Source organism: Somniosus microcephalus, chromosome 7 (assembly GCF_052327205.1).
Source record: "Somniosus microcephalus isolate GS21.2 chromosome 7, FLI_Smic_1.0, whole genome shotgun sequence".
NCBI classification, from domain to species: domain Eukaryota; kingdom Metazoa; phylum Chordata; class Chondrichthyes; order Squaliformes; family Somniosidae; genus Somniosus; species Somniosus microcephalus.
The window spans coordinates 276,930,308-276,956,635 of record NC_140993.1 but is presented as its reverse complement, the minus strand read 5'-3'; the positions used below and the strand labels follow the sequence as shown (position 1 = coordinate 276,956,635).

The window sequence follows — 26,328 nt, the reverse complement described above, 5'->3', positions numbered from 1 at the left end:
CATACACTGTCTTAATAAACAAATTTCAATAAGCAAACCAAAACCAGCACATAAAATACTTAATGTTTAGGCAGTTTTCAAGTTTTTATAAATAAACATTACATTAAACTTCAAAATGGTTCAGTTTATAAAAAATACTCTGGTTTAAAACTGGATTTTCAATAGCAATAAAGAGCGATCCAATTTCCATCACTTCTATAAATGTGTTTTCTTTTCTAACCATCAACAATGAAACCAAGTCACAGACGCTGTCTGCCAATAAAATTTAAATAAATATCAGACATGCCTGGAATAAATCACTGACAATTAAATTTGCAATTTCATTCAAAGTTTTTTGGAAAAAGCAAGGAAACTCTCAAAGCTCACATGAAGAGACACACCCTTCTACATTTCAGGTCCGGTTGATGCAGTTTGTATGCTGGAAAATTCTGCTAACTACACATGTTCAAACTGCATAGATGTAACTAAAAGCTCTCTCCATTTGCTGCGAATTAAAAATACCTGGTCAAATCCCAGGCTTTGGAGAGAGCGCAGGAGGAGTAGTCCAGTCAGCCCCTTGAGCCTGTTCCGCCATTCAATTAGATCATGGATGATCTGTATCTCAACATTGACCTGTCACTGTTCAAAAATCGATTGATCTCAGTCTTGAAAATTGCTATTAATCCAGCATCCATACCCTTTTGGGAAGCAAGTTCCAGATTTCCACTACCCTTTATGTGAACAAGTGTCTTGTGATTTCACTGCTGAATGGCCTGGCTCGAATTTGAAGACCATGCAATCTTCTTCTGGATTCCCCCACCAGTGGAAATAGTTTCTCTGTATCTACCCCATCAAATCCCTTCAGCATTATAAACCCCTCCATTAGATCACCCCGCAACCTTCTAAGCTCAAGGAAATCCAAACCAAGTTTCTGCAATGTGTCCCCATAATTTAAGGCTGCGTTTGTCGACCACGACATTACAATTAATAAAAAAAACTGCCAGGAAATAGGTTTAAATGGCCAGCACTCACCCAGCTATCTGCATGGACTGTGTAATTTGATCCAGTCATTGGCAGGCAGGCTTCAGAGTGGAGTTTTCATGCTGTCCCTTGTCTGAACTCAGGATTTTTAGAGCTGTGCCTTGTCCAAACTCAACAATGAAGAGCTTTAAAACAGCGCTAACACTTCCGAGTTCAGACAAGGCACAGCTCTAACACTCTCCAAGTGCTTTGGAGGTGGTAACGTGCAGTGCTCACAGTAGAAGAGCCAAACTTCACTAATGCTAACTCACAAATGGTCACCGAAAACACGCATCTAGCCTGCTGACTGGAACAGTGTGGCATGGTTTCCTGTTTCTCTTTATGAGGAGGAAGCTCTGTGAGGTTATGCTGAAAAGTGTTGAATTTGGCCCAACTGCTGCTGGTCAGTATGGGTACACTCCTGTGTTGAGAGAATATCTACTACTACTTGTATTTATATAATACCTTACCATAGAAAAACGTTCCAAGATGCATCACAGGAGCGGTAAAAACAAAATTTGACCTCAAGCTTCATTAGGAGATATTAGGGCAGTGTGGTAAACCACTGTCATACCTGTCTGTGTCTGTATGTGTATTCCACTAGGTACAGGTCTGGACATGCCTCGGCTGACTCCTCCCACTATTCCAGGTATATAAGTGACTACCTCCCAGTCCCTTAGTATTCTGGACGGGTCGACCACTCGAGACAAGACCTTCATTCTTTAGTTAATAAAAGCCTGATTGTTACTCGCTCAACTTCAGTCTTTTGAGTAATTGATGGCGCATCAATTTTATTAACTAAATTTTTTATAATGGAGAAGATCCTCACACCAGCATGCCTGGACCTGGACAGTCGGGAAGCGGACGCTTCCACCAAGTTTGCTCACTGGCTTACGTGCTTCGAGACATTCCTGACTGCCTCCACTGCGGTCGAAACGGATGCGGACAAACTGTCTGTCCTGATCTCCAAGGTGAACCACCGAGTGTACTCAGTCATCCGGGATGCGACCTCGTACACAGCCGCCCTCCAGCTCCTCAAGACCCAGTACACGCGCCCTGTGAACGAAGTATACGCTAGGCACCTTCTGGGGAGTCGCAAGCAACAACCTGGGGAATCGACTGAGGAATACCTCCAAGCACTGTCCGTGCTTGGCCGGGCCTGTGGGTGTAAGGCGGTAACGCCCGCTAAGTACACGGAGGAACTGATCCGGGATGCCTTCGTAGCGGGCCACAGGTCCAACTACACCCGACAGCGACTGTTGGAGCAGAGTGACCTCACCCTCGACAAAGCCTCCGACATCGCACTAACGCTGGACGCAGCCTTCCGGGGCATGGATGCCTACTCCTCTGCACCGTGGACGCCGCGGGGAACGACAACCTGGGACACGGTAGGACAGCCCCATAGCACCGTGCCACCCCAGCCACAGCCCAACAACGGCCCAACTACCGCAGCAGTGTCCCAAAGCCAGACAGCAGTATCCCAAGGCCAGAAATGCTACTTCTGTGGCCAGGCCAAACACCCCAGAGCGCGCTGCCCGGCGAAGAATGCAACCTGCTCGGGCTGCGGGAAAAAGGGACACTACGCCAGCGTCTGCAAGGCCAAAGCCACCCCGAACGCCAACAGCGCCGCGTGTGGGCCGTGCGAGCCGCCATCTTGGGCCTCCCCAGCCATGTGCGAACCACCGCAGCAGCAGCCATCTTGGACGACTCCAGCCACATGGGAATCATGGGCGCCGCCATCTTGGACACCAGCCGGGACGCAGCAGACCGCCAACCCCCACCCATCTGATACTCGCAGCGACACACCGACCCCTACGCTGGCCTCTGTGACGCTGGACCAAACGAGACCGCACCAGTTAGCTCGGTCCAAAATGGACGTTAAGGTAAACGGCCATGCAATAAACTGCCTTTTTGACTCCGGGAGCACAGAGAGCTTCATCCACCCCGACACGGTGCGGCGTTGCTCTCTCCCAGTCCTGCCTGCGCACCAGCGGATTTCTATGGCCTCCGAGTCCCAGTCAGCGGACATTGGCGGCTACTGCGTGGTGACACTAGTAGTAGACGGGACTGTGTTCAATAATTTTAAACTCCTGGTCCTGCCCGACCTCTGCGCTGCCGTTCTACTGGGGTTGGATTTCCAGTGCCACCTCAAAAGCGTTACGATGGCGTACGGTGGCCCCCTCCCCCCACTCACAGTCCGCAGCCAGCAGCCTCCAAATTGCCCGCCGCGCACTAGATGCAACCTCTCCACACTCAGAGTCCCACCCCCCCCACTGTTTGCTAACCTCACCCCTGACTGTAAGCCCATCGCCACAAAGAGCAGGCGATACAGTGCCGGGGACAGGGTTTTCATCAAAACCGAAGTGGAACGGCTCCTGAAGGAGGGGATTATTGAGGGCAGCTCCAGCCCCTGGCGAGCCCAGGTTGTAGTCGTTAAGACCGGCGAGAAACAACGCCTGGTCATCGACTACAGCCAAACAATAAACCGCTACACCCTGCTGGACGCCTACCCACTCCCCCGCATAGCTGACATGGTCAACCAGATCGCGCAGTACCGCGTCTTTTCGACCATTGACCTGAAATCAGCGTACCACCAGCTCCCCATCAGCCCTGAAGACCGCCAGTATACTGCTTTTGAGGCAAACGGCCGCCTCTATCACTTCCTTAGGGTTCCCTTCGGCGTTACCAACGGGGTCTCCGTCTTCCAAAGGGAGATGGACCGGATGGTCGATCAAAACGAGCTGCAGGCCACTTTCCCTTACCTAGATAATGTGACCATCTGCGGCCATGACTTGCAGGACCATGACGCAAACCTCGAGAAATTCCTCCGCACCGCCCAACTCCTGAACCTGACATATAACAAGGAGAAGTGCATATTCCGCACAGACCGCCTCGCCATCCTTGGCTGTGTTGTAGAACACGGGGTCATCGGTCCCGACCCGGACCGGATGCGTCCCCTTATGGAACTCCCACTGCCCCACTGCCTAAAAGCTCTGAAGAGGTGCCTAGGGTTTTTTTCCTACTACGCTCAGTGGGTCCCCTACTATGCAGACAAAGCCCGTCCGCTGATCAAGTCCACCTCTTTTCCCGTGACGGCAGAGGCCCGCTTAGCCTTCCACCGTATCAAGGAAGACATTGCCAAAGCCACCATGCACGCAGTGGACGAATCCATCCCCTTCCAGGTGGAAAGCGATGCGTCCGACTTCGCTCTGGCCGCCACCCTTAATCAGGCGGGGAGACCTGTGGCATTCTTCTCACGAACCCTCCAGGGCCCGGAGACCAGACACTCCGCGGTCGAGAAGGAGGCCCAGGCTATCGTGGAGGCTGTGCGTCATTGGAGGCACTACCTGGCCGGAAAACGATTTACCCTGCTCACTGACCAGCGTTCAGTTGCTTTTATGTTCAACAACAAGCAGAGGGGCAAAATCAAAAATGACAAGATCTTGAGGTGGAGAATCGAACTTTCCACCTACAATTACGAGATCTTGTACCGGCCTGGGAAGCTCAATGAACCCCCAGATGCCCTATCGCGTGGCACCTGCGCCAGCGCGCAGATCGATAGGCTGAGGGCCCTCCACAATGACCTCTGCCACCCGGGGGTCACCAGGTTCTTCCACTTCATCAAGGCCCGCAACCTGCCTTACTCCATTGAGGAGGTCAGGACCATGACCAAGAACTGCCAAGTCTGCGCTGAGTGCAAACCGCACTTTTATAGACCAGACAGAGCCCACCTGATAAAAGCCACTCGCCCTTTCGAACGCCTGAGCGTCGATTTTAAAGGGCCTCTCCCCTCCTCCGACCGCAATGTGTACTTCCTCAACATCATTGACGAGTACTCCCGGTTCCCGTTCGCTTTCCCCTGCCCGGACATGACCAGTGCCACGGTCATTAAATGTCTGAACAGCCTCTTCACCCTGTTCGGTTTCCCCAGCTATATCCATAGCGACCGGGGCTCATCGTTTATGAGCGACGAACTCCGCCAGTACCTGCTCGCTAGGGGTATTGCCACAAGCAGGACCACCAGTTACAACCCCCGGGGGAACGGACAGGTGGAAAGAGAGAATGCAACTGTTTGGAAGGCTGCCCTACTAGCCTTAAAGTCTAGGGGCCTTCCGACCTCCCGCTGGCAGGAGGTGCTCCCCGATGCGCTCCACTCGATTCGGTCACTTCTCTGCACTGCCACCAATGCCACCCCTCACGAGAAAATGTTTGTCTTCCCAAGGAAGTCCACATCGGGGACATCGTTACCGCCATGGCTGACGTCCCCAGGGCCGGTACTACTGAGAAGACACGTGAGGGCCAATAAAACGGACCCCCTGGTCGAGAGGGTCGACCTCCTCCACGCCAACCCCCAGTACGCTTACATTGCGTACCCGGACGGGCGGGAGGACACAGTCTCCATACGAGACCTCGCACCCTCGGGGACCGCTGTAACCCACTACCCATTACCACCCCCCCCCACGACCCGATATCCAACCCCAGCAGCCGGCTCGCCTTGGACCGTCACCCATGAGGACTACACTCCAGGGCCCCAGCCTACACGGGACGCGACGCCGGAAGCTCCACCACCCCTGCCGTCGCCACGTCGATCACAGCGGCAGACAAGACCTCCGGAGAGACTCCAATACACGAACTTTTAAATACACTTCACCCCGCCGGACTCATTTTTAAACAAGGGGTGAATGTGGTAAACCACTGTCATACCTGTCTGTGTCTGTATGTGTATTCCACTAGGTACAGGTCTGGACATGCCTCGGCTGACTCCTCCCACTATTCCAGGTATATAAGTGACTACCTCCCAGTCCCTTAGTATTCTGGACGGGTCGACCACTCGAGACAAGACCTTCATTCTTTAGTTAATAAAAGCCTGATTGTTACTCGCTCAACTTCAGTCTTTTGAGTAATTGATGGCGCATCAGGCAGATGACCAAAAGCTTGGTCAAACAGGCATGTTTTAAGGGGCGTCTTAAAGGAAGAAAGAGAGGTAGAGCAGCGGAGAGGTTTAGGGAGGGAATTCCAGAGCTTAGGGCCTTGGCAGCTGAAGGCTTGGCCACCAATGGCGATTAAAATCATGGATGCTCAATAGGCCAGAATTAGAGGAATGCAGATATCTCGGAGGGTTATAGGGCTGGAGAAGGTTACAGAGATAGGGTGGGGGTGAGGCCATAGAGGAATTTGAAAACAAGGATGAGAATTTTAAAATAGAGGCATTGCTTAACCGGGAGCCAATGTAGGTCAGCGAGCACAGGGGTGGTGGGTGAACGGGACTTGGTGCAAGTTAGGACACAGGCAGCAGAGTTTTGGATGAGCTCAAGTTACAGAGGGTAGAAAGTGGGAGGCCGGCCAGGAGTGCGTTGGAATAGTCAAGTCTAGAGGTAACTAAGGCATGGATGAGGGTTTCAGTAGTAGATGAACTGAGGCAGGGGCAGAGTCGGGGTGATTTTCCAGCGGTGGAAATAGGCGGTCTTAGGGATGGTGTGGATATGTGGTCGACAGCTCATCTCTGGCTCAAATATGACACCAAGGTTCAGCCTCAAACAGTTGCCAGGGAGAGAGGTGGAGTCAGTGGTGGGGAACGAAGACAATGGCTTCGGTCTTCCCAATATTTAGTTGGAGTTAATTTCTTCTCATCCAGTACTGGAGGTTGGATAAGCAGTCTGACAATTTAGAGACAGTGGAGGGGTCAAGAGAAGTGGACGTGAGGTAGAGGTGGGTGTCATCAACGTACATGTGGAAACTGACACTGTGTTTTCGGATGATGACCTAAAGCAGCATTTGCAGCAAGGTGGACATAAAATCACCTGCCATCTTATGCATTCCAGGCACAATTATTGAGATTAACATGGCAACAACAAAGCAACTTAAAATTTATATGGCACCTTTAACATAGGGAAACATCTCTAGGTGCTCCACAGGATTATAATCAGACAAAAATGGACACAGAGCCAAAGAGGATAGGTGACTAAAAGTTTGGTAGGTTTTAAGGAGGACAGGGAGGTGAAGGGGCAGAGAGGTTTAGGGAGGGAATTCCAGAGCTAAGGGCCTTACTTCATGTCCTGCCTCCTTCATTGCACTGCAGTTGCAGGTTCTCGACTCCTCCGATGGTTCCATCAGCACCATGAGAAGAGACTGTCTCCATTGCCTGCATGCAAGGCCAATGCCCCCAAGTCATTGATCTTTAACAGCCTGGGCCCCTTCGATCTTGGATTCCTCAACTGAGGCCTTTGGCTTAAATCGTCTCCAAAGAGAGACAGATATCTCCTCAAAGTTTTCTACCAGCTCCTCCAGTTCAATGCTGATCTGGGATCTACCCAGTAATATCTGCTTTGTGTCATTAATACCACCTCCCTGAATAGGTGTTTCTGAGCTGTTGTTTGAGTAAACAAGATGCCATTACAGAATGTGTGGATCAGAAAGGGTCCTTCTAGATGCACCAGGCTCGCTCAGATTCTTCTTTCTAAAAGCATTCAGCACCTTTGGGCGATGCAAAGGACAATCAACTGACTTGTACGTCATAAGGGTGTGCCACTCTTCAATATCACAGTGTTTCCCTGCACTTCTTCAAGAGCTGACTGCTGCCAGAGTGAAAGCTTTACAGTGCTTTTCACAGAATTTTGGCCCTTTCCCATCTGGAGGTGGGTGGTAATCATTGAAGTGTCACAAACCAAGATACTAAAAACAAACTCAGTGAGGAGGCACAAAACTAGTTCTGTGACCAGGCAGAGGAGTGACACAGCAGCTACTTCCCTTGTTTAGGGCTGACCAAAAGGACAAGCAGGTGAAAAAAGTAGCTCTGAGGACTGACCAGTCTGGCAAGCCAGGCCCCACTCTAAACAGGGTTGCTTGGCACCAATTTGTGCAAGTTGTTGTGAACCTGGAAGCACGCATGGGACACTATCAGCACGATCTGTAAAAACGCCACAACATTTCCGTCTGGAGGGGGTGTGAGGTCTCCACATTGAGCAGCCACGCACATCGCTTTGACTTTGGAAACTCTCCATGCCATGCCAACCCAGCAATTGATTTGTGGGCGCCTTCAAATATGTGACCCTGTGAACAGGCACTGCAAGATCATATGGTGTAATGTAATCACTTTTCTCAGGCTAAATCATCAAATCCACAGCACTGACTATTTTGTATTATTTGAGCTGCAAGGTGTCTGTGAGAGACAGAGGGAACGGCAGCAGAAAAAGAGGAAACAACTTCTCCAAAACTGATCCCATCTCATCGCCAAGGCTGGGGATAGATAACCTCACCGCCTTCTTAGGAAGTTTAACCACTTAACTCACTTTCTTATTTGAGCACCATTTGGAATTAGCGTTTATTTTATTATTTTTTGTTGCATGTTTAACGACAGCGTTGAAGAGGGAAAGAGAAATTTGGAGCAACTTCTGTCAAAGCTGCAATGAGACTTGAAAAAAATTTAAAGATTTTTAATGAACTTTTCACAAAAAATGAGTGTTAAAAACTACTTTTTTCCCCCCATAATTTCGAATATGATTTTGGAAGAAACAGAAACAAAAATCAATTTTCCCCTCATCTAAATAAGTTTCAACCAGGTCTTGAAGTCCAACCACTTTTAAAGAGGTTCTGAAATGCTTAAAACATTTTTAAAAATTGAAATTTCTCAATATTTGATTTTGAATGATCAACTGAAATGAGTAGCTTTACACAAATATGCAACCATGCTGTTGAGGAGAGGGAGGGCGGGGAGGATTTGTAGGAGTTACATGTTAATATTTTTTAAAAAGTCAATAAAAAGTAAGATGTTTAGGAAGAGAACCAAAAAAGGGGAAAAACACAAACTTTTTATTTTGTCTATTGTTCTATAGTCCTAACAAGTCCCAAGAATAATGTAAATATAGATTTCCTCTTAAACATTTAGTGGAGTGTTAATAGAAACACGAGTTATGTGATGATGTATAAAAATTGCAGAAAGCTACTTTAGAAGAAACTGCTATTTGTTTATTGAGAGAAACACAGAAAGTACTTTGATTAAACTGATCATGTACAATTTTGATTTGGTATAAATGTTTGAAATAGGAGATTAAAAATTGAGAGTACAATGACGTTTGTTTCCCACTATTTAATTGGGAAGTACTTAAAATAATTCAACACTTTTCGTGTTACGAGCAGGGATTAATATTGTGGAGAATGTTTGAGAGATAAACATTAGAAGCAAAATTTGTAAATTAACATCTTTATGTCAACATATTGGTAAACATTTCCAAGTCAGTCTGATTGGTTCTCCTGTCCAGGAAGAAAGATGAATGTTTCTCTCTGTTAAATCATAGATTTTCCTGTTTTATTTTTAATTCGGTGACACAAATTGTGTTTGTGTTTTTCTGCACTTGTGAATAAGTGTTGCATTTCTGACATGTTACAGGAAACTTTCGATTTACCGGCACCTAAATAACCGGAAATCTCGGTTAACCGGCAAAATTCAGGAGTAGGTTCAGGTAAGTTTTATTACTTGCCTTCCTCGATCTGTTGCTGTGCAAGGGTGTGGCTGCAGCTGTTGCTAAGCTACAGAGATGCTTGGAGCCATTGTTCTGAACCTGTTGCTAAGCAACAGGGTTTGTTGCTTTATACGGAGCTCTCAGCTCTGTATCTTTTACTATAGCTTTTGGTTATCCGGAATTGTTGATGAACCGGCACCACATCGGTCCCGTCGGTGCCGGATTAAAAAAAGTTTCCTGTATGTGGAGGGTGTGCTGGTTCAAGAAGACAACATTTATTAATGGGAGTGATTGAAGTTGGAAAGACGGATACCCGTTTATGTTCAATTCTTTTCAATACCATGAACTAAAGCACTTCATATTTGTTGGTTATCTGGTTGCATTGTAATTAATATTCTAATGACTTACGTGGACGTACAGCATGTCAGCGCCATAGGAAAGCCGCTGCTCCTGCTGCTTGTGCAGCCACTGCTATAGTGACATGAGGGATGGGCTAATACGTTGAAAACTTTCAAATTGATACAAATTGCACAAATAGATATGCCTCTTTCAGCTCACCTTGGGCTTTTGGATTGTTTGTCGATGCATAACCATGTAACTGAGTGATGTTTCTGAAGTGTTAATGCATTATTATGCAGCTCTTTTATATCCCAGTCATTTCTGACAAGTAATTTATTAAATAGAGTTTGTACATGACGAACTAAAAGCTTTTCATTAATTATACCACAAACAAACTTTCAGAATGGGCATGTAAATGAAAAATGAATTTCAATATAGTTAAGTGTGAGGTGGTGCATAGGAGGAATAAGGAGGCGACCTACTCCTTGTAAAGTAAGAATCTAAATGGGGCAAAGGGATCTAGGGGTATAGATTCACAAATCATTAAAAGTAGCAGCGCAGGTTAAAAAAGCCTTAAAATGCAAATAAAGCACTGGGGCTCATTTCTAGAGGAATAGAATTCAAAAGCAGAAAAGTTATTAGATTTGTATAGAACCGTGTCTGATTGTCTCATGATTTGAGACGGTGGGGGTGGCAATATGGCATTACTGTATACAGGAAACTTTGTTATATCCGGCACCGACGGGACCGAGCTGTTGCCGATCTATCAAAACTGCCGGACATACAAAGTTAATGTTGAAGCATACGGAGGTTTTCATCTCCGTATCTGACAACAAACACTGTTGCTTAGCAACAGCTTCTAAACAGTCGGCTGCAGCTGCAAGCGTCTCTAGCTGAAGCTGTCGCTATAGCTACAGACCTTGCAGTGCCTGACTGGGGAAAAAAAAGCAACGAGAACTAAAAAAACGGCTCCTGATTTTTGCCGTTAGATCGAGTATTCCGGACATATAACCTCCGGATAAACCAAAGTTTCCTGTATATGCTTTTAAGTGGTTGCTGTTATAAACGTTGTTGTTGTCATTTTAAAATTTGTTCTCGGGCGAAAAGGTCATGCTCAAAGGAGTTCGTGGCCCACTCAGTACAAAAAAAAAAAGCAGAGGGGACACTGATCCTATCCCTCTTGAACTATTGCCCTCTGATTCCCCCAGAAATAAAGGTTAAATCCTTTACCTTCTTCCTTTAGGCTCTCATGGAGGTGTAAACATGTTTCAAGGATGTATTTTCAGTCTATCAAAAGCCCAGATCAATCTTGGACATATTTTTACACATCAAATGAAAAAAGGGCAACATGGGTGTACATACTACCAGCCTCCAGAACCCCCAAATTCCTGAACAAGCAAATTAATCTGTAGTCAAAAGGTTAATATGCAGTCCTGATAAAAATGATATTTCCTAAGTGAAAAATTTAGAACTTGGAGGCAGATATTCACCAACCACAATCACAATGGAATCAGAAGATAGTTATCCAACAACAGTGACTTAACGGCATTTTTGAAGTACGAAAGACGTATAATTTATAAGTGCTACAAGGAGTTAGAATCAGCAGAATAATTCCTGCATTTTATCAGTTCACTGCTTCCGCCGAACAAGCTCAATTTACAATGAGTCTTTAAAGGAGCCGTGCACCTTCATCAATGACAGAACTTCCCGAGTGACTTTTGTAAATAATTGTTGTTTAGATCAAGGTCACAGTCCTTCAACACTACTGGGGCTTCCATTTAAAATGCAAGCTGAGCCAGTGGACAACATAGTTCCACTGACCACACTTTCCAGGCAAGGCAAAACACAGTGACAGACTCGACATGCCCAATTTGTGACCTTTACTCATCATTTTTAGAAAACTTAATCTGTTGGAAAAAAACATTGAGTCAATATATTATGAAAGAATTCTGGGCTATGCAGTGATTTATTTTCAGGAAAATAATTTCAAAAATAATCTTTTCATACTTAAGGCTCTCTTGTGAGCTGGAAGAGGACCGGTCCGAGTGAGGGAGAGATGCAGCACTGGTGGAACTCTTCAGGTGAGCCTGAAAACCTTTTTGATAGGAAGGCTCCAGGGAGTTGTACAATGCATCAGCTTCTGCAGGAAAATGGTTTCGAAGACTCCAATAAGTTCTATTCGGAAAAATTAAACATCATAAGTTTCAGTATTTGAAAGGAACGTTAGGTACTCATCTGTAAGCAATATTATAGATAGCCTCTACTTAACTAATTTCTGGGGGGGGGGGAGGAAATCAAGTAAAATGTGAAAAAAGCTACAGAGCAACAGAAAAGTAATGAAATAATTAGACTCAAATCTCTTATTATTGTTCCACCCAATGATTTTTCTAACAAAAACACATAGGTTCTGATGTTATTCAAGTACCTCAGTGTATTTAATGTTGAGTAAATAAAAATATGTACAATTTCTAATTTTAATGGCAATTAAAAACTGGAATTCACTGAAAAATCATGCAGGAAAACCAAGACATCCCCTGCCTCCATTTTCTCCTGTTCTCAAGATGCTGACTCTTGTTTAAGTGTGGTTACACAGGCACCAGCAGCCCTCTGGTACGTCACTGAAGCTGCTATTCTTCATGCACGAGTCAAGGTGACGGTCGGCAAGCTGTTTGCTTTTGATGGGGAAACACAGCTGAGTCCAACAGTCTTCTCAGAGGATCAAACATTAGCACCTTTCAGCAAGAGGTGCTGGATAATGACCAGGCACAGGAATCCTGGCTGAATTTTCCCCTCCTAAGCTAAGGGACTGAGGCTAGTTGTAGTGTCCTAATGGCTGCTTGGCTGAAATGAACAAACTCAGTATAGATCAGCAAACAAAGCTGGCACCTTCTGTTCTATATGACTTCGAACTATATCGATCCATGTTTTTAACCACTGGGAGAGCTAAACAGAACTGCCTGAAGCAATATGGGGGTAATAGCATTGTAGCAGCTTGTGTCATCACCTTTAATGTGTTCAATGGGCAGAGTTGCAGTTTATTAAATAGAATGATATTTAACCAAAAAGTGTGTAATTGAAGATCATCAATGTTGATTACAATTACAGTTGCATTTTATATATATTTTCTCTGTACATTCTTCTTCTTAGGCAGTCGCTTGGAACAGAGGATGACTTGCTTCCACATTAAAAATGAGTTCTCAGGTGACTGATGAGTCCAATGCGGGACCTACAGTCTCTGTCACAGGTGGGGCAGACGGTGGTTGAAGGGGCGGGTGGGTGGGGTGCTTGGGTTGACGTGCGCTCCTTGCGCTGCCTGCGCTTGGCTTCCGCTTGCTCCCGGCAGAGACTCGAGGTGTTCGGCGCCTTCCCGGATGCTTCTCGTCCACTTTGTGCGGTCTTGGGCCAGGGATTCCCAGGTGTCGGTGGGGATGTTACACTTTTTCCAAGGAGGCTTCGAGAGTGTCCTTGAAGCGTTTCCTCTGCCCACCTGGGGCTCTCTTGCCGTGCCGGAGCTCCAAGTAGAGCGCTTGTTTTGGGAGTCTCGTATCGGGCATGCAAACAGTGTGACCCGTCCATCGGAGCTGATCGAGCGTGGTCAAAGCTTCGATGCTGGGGATGTTGGCCTGAGCAAGAACACTGATGTTGGATTTGCAGGATCTTGCGGAGGCAGCGTTGGTGGCCCCTCTCCAGTGCTTTGAGGCGCCTGCTGTACATGGTCCATGTCTCTGAGGCATACAGCAGGGTGGGTATCACTGCTGCTCTGTAGACCATGAGCTTAGTGTCGGGTTTGAAGTCCTGGTCTTCAAACACTCTCTTCCTCAGGCGACCGAAGGCTGCACTGGCACACTGAAGGCGGCGTTGGACTTCGTCGTCGACGTTTGCCCTTGTTGAAAGTAGGCTCCCGAGGTATGGAAAGTAGTCCACGTTGTCCAAGGCTTTGTTGTGGATTGTGATAATCGGGGGGCAGTACTGTGTAGCGGGGGCAGCTTGGTAGAGGACCTTTGTCTTACGGATGTTTAGTGTAAGGCCCATGCTCTCATATGCTTCGGTGATTATCTCTGTACATTACATATCTACAAACTGTTACTTTTTAATTCAATAAAAGGCTGTGTGTTAATCTGGAGCAGGTTTACTGTATTGTTTTAAAAATTGGATTAGCTCTGTAGTAGTTCCGTACTTTCTAGCTTCCTGTCTGGCTTCTGCATCAGCATCCGAAATGCCCTTCTTGATGGTCTCCACCAGAACAGTCACATGTCTGAGCAAAATATAGAATGATGCATCTGTTAATAGCTTAACCAAAACATTGTAATCATTAAAAATGCCTCTGTATCAATACATAGAGTGAAATCCAGCTATACTGATTGTGACAGCCAACTGGTGTACCAACACAATGTACTTCCTAATTACTGTATAGCAATTGTTTCTTTCTCTCAATCCCCGACGTGTCACATTATCCTCCATGCTGTAGGTGGCGAGCAGAGGCAGCAGGGGAGAAAACAACTAGACAGTACGTAAGCACGGGCACCCATAACTTCTAGCACCTCATCAAAGAGTAGCACTGGCACAGACATGGAAGTAGGTTGTCTTTGACTGAGAGGGCATGCAGAACAGGATGTGATAGGGGACCTAAAGCTGAGGCATGACAAAAAAAACACCCCACTTTTGAGACAGATGTTAATCTTTTGAGACAAGTAGCTTTCTAACACAGGCTGTAATCTGAACAATACACATTTACTCGAGATTAATTGATTTCTTCAGAAGGTTTTTTTAAAAAAAAAGTATCTTCCCATCTAAGTGTAAATTGATGCTCTTACTAAAAATACAAAGCGAAATATTTACAATCCTGAACTTTCACTTTCAATTTTTCCAAATATATATTTTCCTTTGCATTTTAAGCAACTGATGGAAGCTGTGGTTGAACCTTAGCCAAGCTTCTTGTATTAGCTAATCAATTTATTATTATATCACTCAGTAAAACAGTGCATAACAAAGTAAGGGAGCAGTACTGTTATATGGTAGAAAATTGAGATTTAGAACTTTTGCTTTTAATCAATTGCAAATGTTAGAACTTCTAAAAGTATGTCACCAGTTTGGGAATTCACGTGAGGTAAATTTTTACTTTATATGCTATTACAAAGTATACAGATATGAAATATATTTACTCATGTACACAAAATATTCAATTAAAATGAGTTACATAAAATAACCACAACCTTGACATCTGTTTAAGTCTGTTTGCAAACAGTAGGACATCACCAACAAGCAAGCCCGACAAAGCCCATATAGTTTTACTCTCAATTTGGAGGTGCAAAAATAATCAATTTTCAAATTTGCATACAATATTTAGCACACCATTTGTCTCTATGATTTAGCATTTGTATTACGCTTTTTAATAAATTACTACAGATTTATAAATAAAAGATGCAATGAGCTTTGAAAAAAAAGTAGTCAAATGATTAACAAGTATCATTAGATATTATTATGCACACCCTGATTGTAGACTTCATTCTCCTCAGAAACAGATTTTACTTCTTTTGAATTTCTACTTGATGTCCTTACCTTTCTAGGGAATGTGTGTGCCATTCCTGCAGCAACAAATCTAAAAACTCATAACAGCGTCTACAAATAATAATATGGAAAAGTCAGTCTGTACAAGTGAAATGATCAATACTCTCCAAGTTGAGTTCAAACTCTTGCTTGACATCTGGAATTTTAAGTTAACAAGAAATATTTCTGTGAACAGTTTAGATAATGTAAACAGGTTACTTTTGCCCACTTAGGTAACCGTGTGCTGCATAAACATACAGTCAACAGCAAAAGTTATCAGGGTTTCTGCAACTCAAACTGGGACAGCAAAGCTGCTCCAAGTTGTGTGGGATTATAGAGTGAGTTTCTGATGTCATTGTTAGCCACTGCAGCCTAAATTCAATTGCAGTTTGCTCTAATATGGCAAAAATGATTAAAGAAATAGATCAGATACTAACGTGGTTAAAAATAATGCAACTTACAGGGCTTCAGATATACATTTCATATTATTAATTCACCATTTTATTTAAAATACAAGTAAATTTGTTCTTCTTTCCCAGCCAAATATCTCTTGGCAGTTTTCGGAGTTAGTTCCAGGATTAGTTTCGATGAGTTTTTTTTCTTCCTTCACTTCTCACCGTGGTTCATCCTAAAGCTGTCATTGGTGTTGGAGTGCTCAAGGAGATTACCCCCCACTCTGAAGGCTTTAGTGACCCACACTGGAGTCAAATCAGCCAGCCACACTGGGACTGCACCATGGTTCTGGTCTGGCTGGCTGATTGATTCCTGTCTCAATGACCAAATCTAAAGCAGCATCAAAGCACCTCAAGCATCTCTTCTGGCTCAATGCAAAGACCGGTTTCCTTCGGCAACACAAAAAGCACCGTTACAAACTAAATCGTTAGCTCAGAAATTTTATTTAATGGCTTAACGTGTACAAAATGCTGACAAAGATATATAAAATTGTAGCACTCATACTTCAGTTATTTGTAATTTTTTTGGTTCATTATTGAAACACTCTGGGTACTTCAGTTCCACAGAAATTGGATGAAAATTTCAACTCTCTCACACACAATTTCTTCATAGAAGCTGAGAACACCCCAATCCTTTCCTACCTGATTGCTGTAGTGCAATCTGTGTATTGCTGGCTCACAGGAGCAGGGCAAAAATGACTACAGCTACTATGATTTCTCCTCTTTCACACATTTGCACATGCACACACTCCAATAGCAGTTGGATTCCAGCTGAGGAAACCTGAGCAGCTTCCTGAATAAAAGACCAAGTTCAATAGTGACCAAATGTCTGGTATACATGGAAAGTAGTACTGTTTCAAACTTCTGTTCTGCACTAGTCTCTTGGGTGCAGTGTCCTCAGTCACTTCTTTAAGACCCCCCAGCATCCCCTACAATCTGGAGAATAAATTTACCACCAATATCTAGTTATACCATATTATCATTTGCAGTGGGAGGCAGAACAATGAATGCCTCCTAGTGTGAACTGGGTACTATGATTTTGCACATGTGTTTCTCCTGTATTTCAGAGAACGAACTAATGAGCATTCTTGTGAAACAAGGCCAACTACAAACCAACAAATTCTTATTTTACATGAAAATCATGTTTTAGATGACTGAAACAGAATTTTCACATTCTTCATTTCCTATTGCCGCTCAATGTCAAAAATAATGAATTAAGCAAACTCTGTCCTTGATATGGGACAACCCTCCTATAGCCTGCCTACCACCCTCTCCCCTTCCCCCGCCACAGAGAGGAGGCTAACAACTTCAACTCTGTACTACCACCAGAATTCTGTGTTGAAGATTGACTCAACACAAACTACCAAACAAATCGTGAAAGAGGATCCTTTCCCTCCCTGGTGTGGGAGCCATGGCACCAATTTTGCCTGTTTCGCAAAGATCTCTGCTCTCTTCAATGCATGCAAGCCATTCTATTACTCGGGCTGTGAATATCTCTCGGAGGTGGCAAATAAGCTTCATGATGCAAACTAACCTGGTAGACAAAAAATAGAATTTGGAAATGGCTGATCTCCAAACTAATATGCCTGTAATATCATTCTGGATAACTTGTGCATTTCTGGGAGTTAACCACTTACAAAATGAATTTAACTTAGCAGCAACATCATAATATAAATTAATCTGAAAATATCTTCTTGGCCAAAAAAGTAAATCTCTTGACACATGACTAGCATTAACACCTTGTCCCACATAGACTGATGGCAATCTCTTAATTAGGTAAACCACTCAACATTCATTTTCCATTTACAAGGGCAAAGAATTGTCCTCATATACAATTTGATCATAATACAGCCACAGTATAAGAGAAATGGTCTACCAGCCTCAATTATGCACTCACACACAGGACTGAAACCTGCTCTCTTGAACTAGAATAGACATTTAAAATAAAAACATAAATCCACAGCGTGCACTGGCTTAATAATCTAAATTCTGATTTAATCAAATCTGACTAAATTGTTTTCCATTCACTCCCACTGCAAATAATTCATTACCTACTCATAACATTTAAATTAATAATTCCAGGATATTAGAACTATTGCGAGGATAGAGTAAAGATAACTAGAATTCTACCTGCAATGAAAGGTTATGTAACGAAGTGGAAAATGTTCAGTTTCGAAGTATTGACATTTGAAAACAATTATTATAAAAATGGCCACTCTCAAAGTTTGTCTTGGCCCCGATCAGCTATATAATCCACAAGAACATACAATTTTGTTTGGAAACAAACAACTGAAGTAAATGCCTTCAATGTCTTACCTCCTCACAGCCACTGACTTTGAAGTACAATTGCTAGTTACTAAGGGTATCAACCTTGGAACGTGAGTGTGCTGCATGAAAAAAAATAAGTTAGTATCCTTTGTAATCAAATTAAGTTATACCATCAAGGTCTATTTATAATATGTAACACGCAAAGAGGTTTTTTTTTACTGGATGAGAAAGACTGAAGTAGCACTGTGCATACATCACCAAGGGCCTGAAAAACAACCTTCTGAACATGTAAGCGCTCGTGACCTTATTCCTCAAGAAAATCTGACACTTTATAAGGAAATTTCTCTATCACTGGAGTAAAAGAAACCATGGCTTGTTAAAATGCGACGTCGATCAAGCCAGTTCCTTCCACGGACATTATGGACTCTATCCAACCCACCATGTCCTGAAGAAAATTTCTGCAAACCCTCTCCCTACCTGTATATTATCTTCAAATGAGTCAGGGCCAGTCATAGTGCACAAAGCTGAAGTCTATTTATACGCGCAGCATATCTTAAACTCCCAGAACCCAAGTTGACTCCAGATGGATCCCTACCTTGCAACAGAGGCACTGGTGAGGGAGTGGGGCTGCAGCCACAGCCAAGGTCTGGGTGCTCTGTGACCAACACTGAAAGATGTCAGATGATTTCTTGGGACAGTGGATGGTCTGTAAGGTAGCTAACTGCAAGATTTTCCACTTGTACAGGCCAAATGAATAAGTTTACAAAAGGCACAATAAAATGCCTTCTGCCATGGGCTCATGGGATTGGGGTAATATATTAGCATGGACTGAGGATTGGTTAACAGACAGAAAAGAGAGTAGGAATAAACGGGTCATTTTCAGGTTGACAGGTTGTAACTAGTGGAGTGCCGCAAGGGCTCAGCTATTTACAATCTATATTCATGACTTAGATGAGGGGACCAAGTGTAATGTATGTAAGCTTGCAGACGATAAAAAGCCAGGTGGAAAGGTAAGCTGCAAGGAAGACGCAAAGAGGCTGCAAAGGGATATAGACAGGTTAAGTAAGTGGGCAAGAAGGTGGCAAATGGAGTATACTGTGGGGAAATGTGAAATTATCCACTTATAGAAAAGCAGAATATTTTTTAAAAGGTGAAAGACTAGTAAATGTTGGTATTCAGAAGGATTTGGGTGTCCTTGTACACGAAACATAAAAAGTTAATATGCAGGTACAGCAAGCAATTCGGAAGACAAATGGTGTGTTAGAATTTAATGCAATGGGGTTGAAGTATAAACTTGCCTTATTGAACAGGGTTTTTCATGTATAAATGAGTGATAACATTTTATTTTTCTATTTTTTAAATCTCTTATGCTGGTAAAGGCAGGCCTTAAGCCTGCTTTTACCAGGCGTAAGAATTTCACAGGCATTCAGCGGGCGGAAGTTGGGCAAATAGCACAACTCTCCATCCGCAGAGGCCCATCTCCCGGGGATGCGGAGGATCTGTCAAGAGGATTCATGACAGATCGCAAGTGCCGGGATTTAGCACATGCGCTTCGCATACCTAAACCCTGAACTAGCGCGGCCCCTAAGGGCGCGTACACACCTCGTTCGCACCCGTAGGGGTCGCAAAATACGACCCAGTGTCTTATACAGATGGTGCATTCTGCCAATATTGAATTTCAAATACTTTCTGTTGGCTTCACTTATCTACATGTGGAATTAAGACTCCTTTAGCTCAATATTGCTCACTAACAGTGCAAATGACCTCAGCAATTCCTCCTTGACTATGGAGGATGAACAAATAAGAATTAAAAAAAGACTAAGTAATCACTAACACAAGTTGAAAGAGAATATGTACACGATGTACTCACACGGATGATGCACCTAATTGTTGCTACTCCAGATGTTGCCATCACTTTTGCACAGTTTGGGACGAGGTTAAATAACGTAGGCACAATGGCTTCAGCACTATGATCAAATTTGTTGCCTAGAACAGTTGACAGGTGCCTGTGTAACAAAATTCCAACAAATGAACTTTGAACAAAAAAAACCCAAATTTTCCTATTAAATTTATAGCGGTACCAAAGGAATAAAGATTGTACTTATACAGTTAAAATGTACAAAAGTAACCCAATTTTTGACTGTATTGTACAACTGAAATATTTCTTGTTACCTAAAAAAGTGTGCCCTTCTTGGGAAATTAGCATTTTAATCACAATGGTCTAGAAATTGGATATGGCCCAAAAACGGGCGGTGTCATGGCCCAGCGCTATTAGGCTGCGCCCGTTCAAAGTGGTCCAGGCAACACGCAAAATTTGTGCTGCCTGCTCATTTACACGATTGGAGTGCTGATCTCAGCGCTAAACGCGATGCTGATTGGCTTGCTGCTCAACAGGGGAGCCAATATCAGATGTAGTCTAATGGCCAGGAATGTTTGGCCTGGTTTTTCTTCACTACCTAAAGGGGAGGTGCTTTGATGCAGCAGCACCTCATTGTCAATGCAGTTGGAGTTGGAATTCCATTTGGAAGACATGGCTCAACACCAGCAAAGAGAACGAGCCAGAAGGTTCTCCGATGCGGCTCTGGAGGCATTGGTACTGGTTGTGGAGAGGAGGAGGGCTGTCCTGTTCCCGCAGGGTGGCAGGAAGCCATCAGCGCATACTTCGAGAAGACTGTGGCAAGAGACAGCTGGGTACATCACAGCCAACAGTGTCGCACCAAGGACATGGATCCAGTGCCACGAAAAGTTTACTTGACTTCACACGGCAGGTCGAGGTGAGTGAAGGCTTCAGCAAATGCCATAGCCCACCCTCTGCACCACAAGCCTCACACACTGCTCAATGCATCACATCCCCATCACTCACCTACCAATAATATTTACCTTGCACCACTCAGACCTCACAATCACAGCTTCACTTCACTCTCACAACCTTGCCACTGCTGCAACACTCACACTTGCATCTCACACCTTGCACACATTGACAGCTATTCAACAGCACATTACCGAAACACATTGCACCACACTCATTGACACACTACCCTTTCTCTTGCAGGCCAAGGTGGCTCACAACCGCCGCGATCAGCGGTAGACGGGAGGCAGCCAAGCTGCTTTACAGGCCTTGACCCAACTGGAGGAGGCAGTGCTCGACATCACTGGAGGGGAAGTCACTGAGGCCGTGGCAACGGGCGAAGTTGAAGCCCTTGGGGACAGTAATGGTATGCTCATTCCTAATCCTTCTTCTCGTATCCCACTTCCCCACATTCCACAATCTCTTCTCACTTGCAGACCGCTGATGGTGTATGCATGGATATTTTGCTTCCCCCACCTCCCCTCACCATAACCCAACTCTTGTGCCTTTCTGCTTTCAGATGACCAAGAAATGCCACCTGCACAGCCTGTCCCCAAAGTAATGGAGAAGAGTGGAGATGAAGAAGGCGGCACACCATCACTGCAGCTGACACCAGCTCAGAAATTGGCACTGCGCGGAATGTAGGGGGTAATATAGATGCGGGATCTGCACATGGTGAGGCACTGGGCACAAGTGGGCTGCAGCCAGGCCAGGGGGTAAGGATAGCTCAGGGGTCAGCTCCCCAGTGGATGAGTTTGCTCACGAGTTCTGCTGCATACGACTCAGATGACCTCGATGGGGCGGCCTTCAGAAGCAAGGTGATGGGCATGCACACCAAAATGCTAGGTGCAATGGCAAGCCTGCCAGAGAACCTCTTGGCAATGTCAAGGAGCATGGAGGAGTCCAGCTCCAACATTGGACGGGGATTTGCGCAGAGCTTGGAGCCCAGGATTTCCAGGCTGGAAATGATGGACAACTCTAGAAGACACCTTGTGGACCCAGCCATGATGCTGCATGTGATGGGCGATGTCGCGGCTTCCACTGCAGCACAGGTGGAAGCGACACAATGTTTCAGTGCTGCAATGGAAGCGCAGACAGCTCACCTGCAGGCTCAGCTTGCTGCCACACAAGATTAGACTGCTGCATTCGTGGCTGGGTTTACCAGTGTCAAAAGGGGCTTGCAGGGTGTCGCAGCAGCCCAGTAATCTGTCCTCCTACAGATTGCTAGGAATGCTGAGGCAGCACCCTGGGGGAGTTGAGGTGGGTCTGTGGAGCAGGAACCTGCTGTCTTGTTTTAGTATGACAGCATTCCTATGCCCACCACTGCCACTGCCCTTGCCGCTGCCCGTCAGCCAGCCAACTCAGACTGATGCTGCCCATGCCGAGGTGGTGCAGTCTACAGGCGGGCCTTCTCGGTCCACAGCTGGTTGAGGTCGCCCTGCAAGGCCATCTAAAGTCTCCCCCACGGAAACTCAGCAGCCTTCCACCAGCCATGCTGCACCCACTGGGGGAGCACTGCATAGGAGCACCAGGGTAGGACAGGGCACACGAAGGACAGGCACTAACAAATTGCATAAGGGTGATTAGTTGATATTATAATGTAAATTGAACAGTTATAAATGTATTAATTTCATTTTGGAACGTTTGTTATGTGGTGGCTCTCATTGCAGCTGTGGACACTGTGATGGGGATGTGGTGAGCAATGGGGATCTGGGGTTTCATTCACTTGACTCGGAGTCTGATGAGGCGTTCAGACAGCCCGTGCAAAAGGGGGATTTGCTGCCTGCCTCCTCCCTTCCTCCTCTTTATCTTGCTCCTCTTCCTCCTCTGCCTCTCCCTCGTCCTCTTCTTGAGGTGGTCCCGCAATCCCTGCTGGCAAGCGCTACACCCTCATGATGGCTAAGTTGTGAAGCATGCAGCAGACCACTACAAAATGGGACACGCACTCCATCGAGTACTGGAGGGCTCCCCGCCCCCGAGTGGTCAGCACAGTGGAACAGTTGCTTCAGCAGCCAGATGGTCTGCTCAGTGATGTTCCCAGTGGCAGCATGGCTCTCATTATATGAGTGCTGGGCACGGGTGTTGGGGTTGCGGAGGGGAGTCATCAGTCAAGTGCAGAGCGGATAGCCCTCAGGTTTGACGTGATGGCTGGAAGATTTCTGGCACACCGGACTGGCACAGGATGAAGGCATCATGACTGCTGCCAGGATAGCGGGCACTGACTATCAGGATGCAATGGGCGTGGTCACACAACAACTGCACATTAAGTGAGTGGCAGCTTTTGCAGTTACGGAAGATCTCAGGCTTGTTATGCAGCGCCCGCAAAGCCATGTGTGTGCAGTCGATCGCACCCTGCACCATGGGGAAGCCCACTATCCTGGCAAAGCCACATGCACGCTCCCCCTGCAAAAAGAAGACAACGTAGTCCCTTCTCCTGGTGCAGAGAGCCTCTGTGACCTCCTGAATGCAGCAATGGACAACGAACTGGGAGATGTTAGCTATATCTCCTGCTGCAGACTGGAAGGATCCGCTGGTGAAGAAATTGAGGGCCATGGTGACCTTGAGGGCTATTCGCCCTGCTCTGAGGCTGCAGGTCTGTTTGCAGGAGGTGGCAGAGTTTTGTGACCACCTCCTTGGTGAAGCAGAGCCTCCTAATACACTGCTCCTGGCTTAAGTGGATACAAGAGAAGTGCTCTGAAGACCCTAGGGTGGGTAAGGCCTCCTGTTGTGAGCCCTCCTTCTCCTCCCTCTACGAGCATCTTCTCTTCTTCGCTGCCTCCGCTCCCTCTCTGAAAATACTCAAGCACGAGGGGGACTGCCAGTAGAGCCCCATGACTGTGATCAAGTGTTGTGAGCAGATGCTTTTAACTAAGAATAAAGGCGTTCTCCACTTGCACCAGCACACCCTGTCACCTTAGGAACTTGAAACAAGTTTAGAAAACTGCCAGAGTTACACAGAGCTAGTCAAACTGAACAAACATATCAGCTGCAAGTTGTTGCTGATGATTCCTTTAAATAATGCTGCTGGAGGCTCCTTCGCGCATGTGAACGCTTGGTCAGCTGATCGTAATTAACACAGGCCGCTAATTTGAGCGGAGAACTCTAAAATGGCAGATCGGGCATCAGGTGAGTGTTGCACACTCACTGATGTCACGTTCTGCATAATCTACATATCCCTAGCGAGCACGGACATCGGCAGCGCTGGCGCCCAGGTTCTTTTGCTGAAACAGGCCTTAACAACCAGCACAAAACACCTCCAATTTCTAGGCCAATGTTTCTTAATAGCAATGCACACAGACACACAAGATCTAAAATCATACAGATTCAACTAACCTGCAGTTTATTTATCCAATGAAATGACAATGTCAATTCTTTATATTAAGAATGTTCTTTTGCAAGTATACTGAGAATCAAATTACTTGGATATCTTTTTAAAAAAAGCACTATTTTGGCGATATTATTATACAAATTAAAATTGGACAATGGACAAATCCCCCCATCATGAACTCTACGTAACCCATTTAAATTCTCAAGGAAGAGTTCTACTTAAATACTCCATGGTCCCAAAGTTAATTGAGCAAAACTCAAGAATATTCATCCATCTTCACCATTCAATCTTAGGCTGCAGATGCCCACCAACATCATGGAACAGAGGGGTGGATGGGCACATCTGTAGATCCTTTGGTACATGGGATTTGACAAATCCCATAAATTACCTGTCAGCCCAAGATAGTACAATTATCTACACTAACATCTATCTGTCAATCCTTAATCCATCTGCTTAATTGGTCAGGATGTTTTTGAATCCTGTTCATCTCCCTTATATTTCTCAATGGGTCTTATACCGTGTTATAATCAGTCAACTTTATTATACCACTCTACTCAAAGTAATTTGTGGAGTAACTGAAGTCTATGACAGATCTATTTTCCATGTTTCATATCTCTTCTTTCTAATGGCAGAGTAGTTTTAAAATTCAACTGGCTAATTTTACATAAATTTTAACCTATTTTAAAAATTACATCTTCACATTGGGCCAGAATTTGCTGTAGCAGGGCATCCATCGGCGTCTGCCGTTAGTTAGACCTGCCCCTGCACCCTTCAGCTCCAACAAAATTTGCCCACGAAGTTGCTGAAAGTGCAAGCTGATAATAATAATAATAATAATAAACTTTATTGTCATTGTTAGTGCACAAGTGCAGTACAACGAAATGCAGGCTTGCGGCTCCCGAGAGTGTACATTTAGATTAAGACATTTAAACATTCAACATTCATTTGGCTTGTAATACATAAACATAACCATAATAAAGTGCATTGGCAGATGTGCAGGCTTTAGAGTTTATTTGTGGAGTTCAGTGGGATGACAGCCCTGGGAAAGCTGTTCCTAAATCTGGTCGTACGGGTGCGGATGCATCTGTAGCGTCTCCCAGATGGCAGGAGGGCGAACAGACTGTGGCTGGGGTGGGTAGGGTCTTTGATGATGGTCCGTGACCTCCGTAAACAGCGTTTCTGGTATATGTGCTCTATGGTCGGTAGCCGGGTGCTGGTAATGCATTGGGCAGTTTTGACTACCCGCTGCAGGGCTTTCCGGTCATAGTAGCTACAGCTGCCATACCATACTGTGATACAGTTCGTCAGGATGCTCTCTATTGTGCAGCGGTAAAAGTTAGAGAAGATCAGGGGTGACAGGTTACATCCCTTCAGCCTCCTTAGGAAATATAGGCGCTGCTGGGCCTTCTTCACCAGAGAGGAGGTATTGAGGGACCAGGAGAGGTCTTCCGTGATGTGGACTCCGAGGAACTTAAAGCTGTCCACCCTTTCCACCACAGCCCCATTGATGTGGATGATGCAGTGAGGGAAACACGGATTGGAAAATAAACACAAGGAGGACTGAGAAGGAGGGTGAATTAAATGTGGTGAATTCAATGTCAAATCAGGTAAAGATAGAGAAATAGAGAGTTTAAGAAAAATTGGATGAAGAGAAAGAGAAAAGAGACAGAAAGGAAAAGTAAGAATTTTTTTGTTGACATTTTTAAAATCTCCTTGAAAAATTCAGAACCTGAAGGAATGAGACTCCACACTTGTAATAGTAAATTTTCGGTGCCAGAGGTTGATTGGCAGTCATTAACACTTATTACGTAATTGAAAGGGTACTTATGCTTGTAATGACTAGACTTGACTTTCTGTGGTGAGTTTAATGGGCAACTAATGGCCAAATACAGCAAGTTTCTGAAAAATAAATGGGAAGGCTACAGGTGAGATGCCATTTTCACAAAGCTAATAGCGGAGTGGCACAACTCAGACAGCAACGTATGGGTATTCACATTTAACCAAGCATCTGCTGCTCACCTGAAGTTTCTGTAGCGTTTACCCATAAATAACAGCACGTGCCATTAGCCTTGCCATTATTTTGACAGT

At 45.1% G+C, this 26,328-nt stretch overlaps 1 protein-coding gene across 35 annotated transcripts in view; it reads right to left on the bottom strand.

Annotated features, from left to right (window-relative positions):
- clasp2 (cytoplasmic linker associated protein 2) overlaps positions 1-26,328 on the bottom strand; it is a 453,349-nt gene that overhangs the window by 201,899 nt on the left and 225,122 nt on the right. For all 35 annotated transcript variants that reach the window (XM_085993872.1, XM_085993847.1, XM_085993851.1 and 32 more), the window contains 5 exons: positions 19,935-20,070; positions 18,113-18,183; positions 15,357-15,416; positions 13,975-14,052; positions 11,805-11,972 (listed from right to left, as the gene is read on the bottom strand). In XM_085993872.1, coding sequence (XP_085849998.1) covers positions 11,805-11,972; positions 13,975-14,052; positions 15,357-15,416; positions 18,113-18,183; positions 19,935-20,070 — 513 coding nt within the window. The remainder of the gene's footprint in view (positions 1-11,804; positions 11,973-13,974; positions 14,053-15,356; positions 15,417-18,112; positions 18,184-19,934; positions 20,071-26,328) is intronic.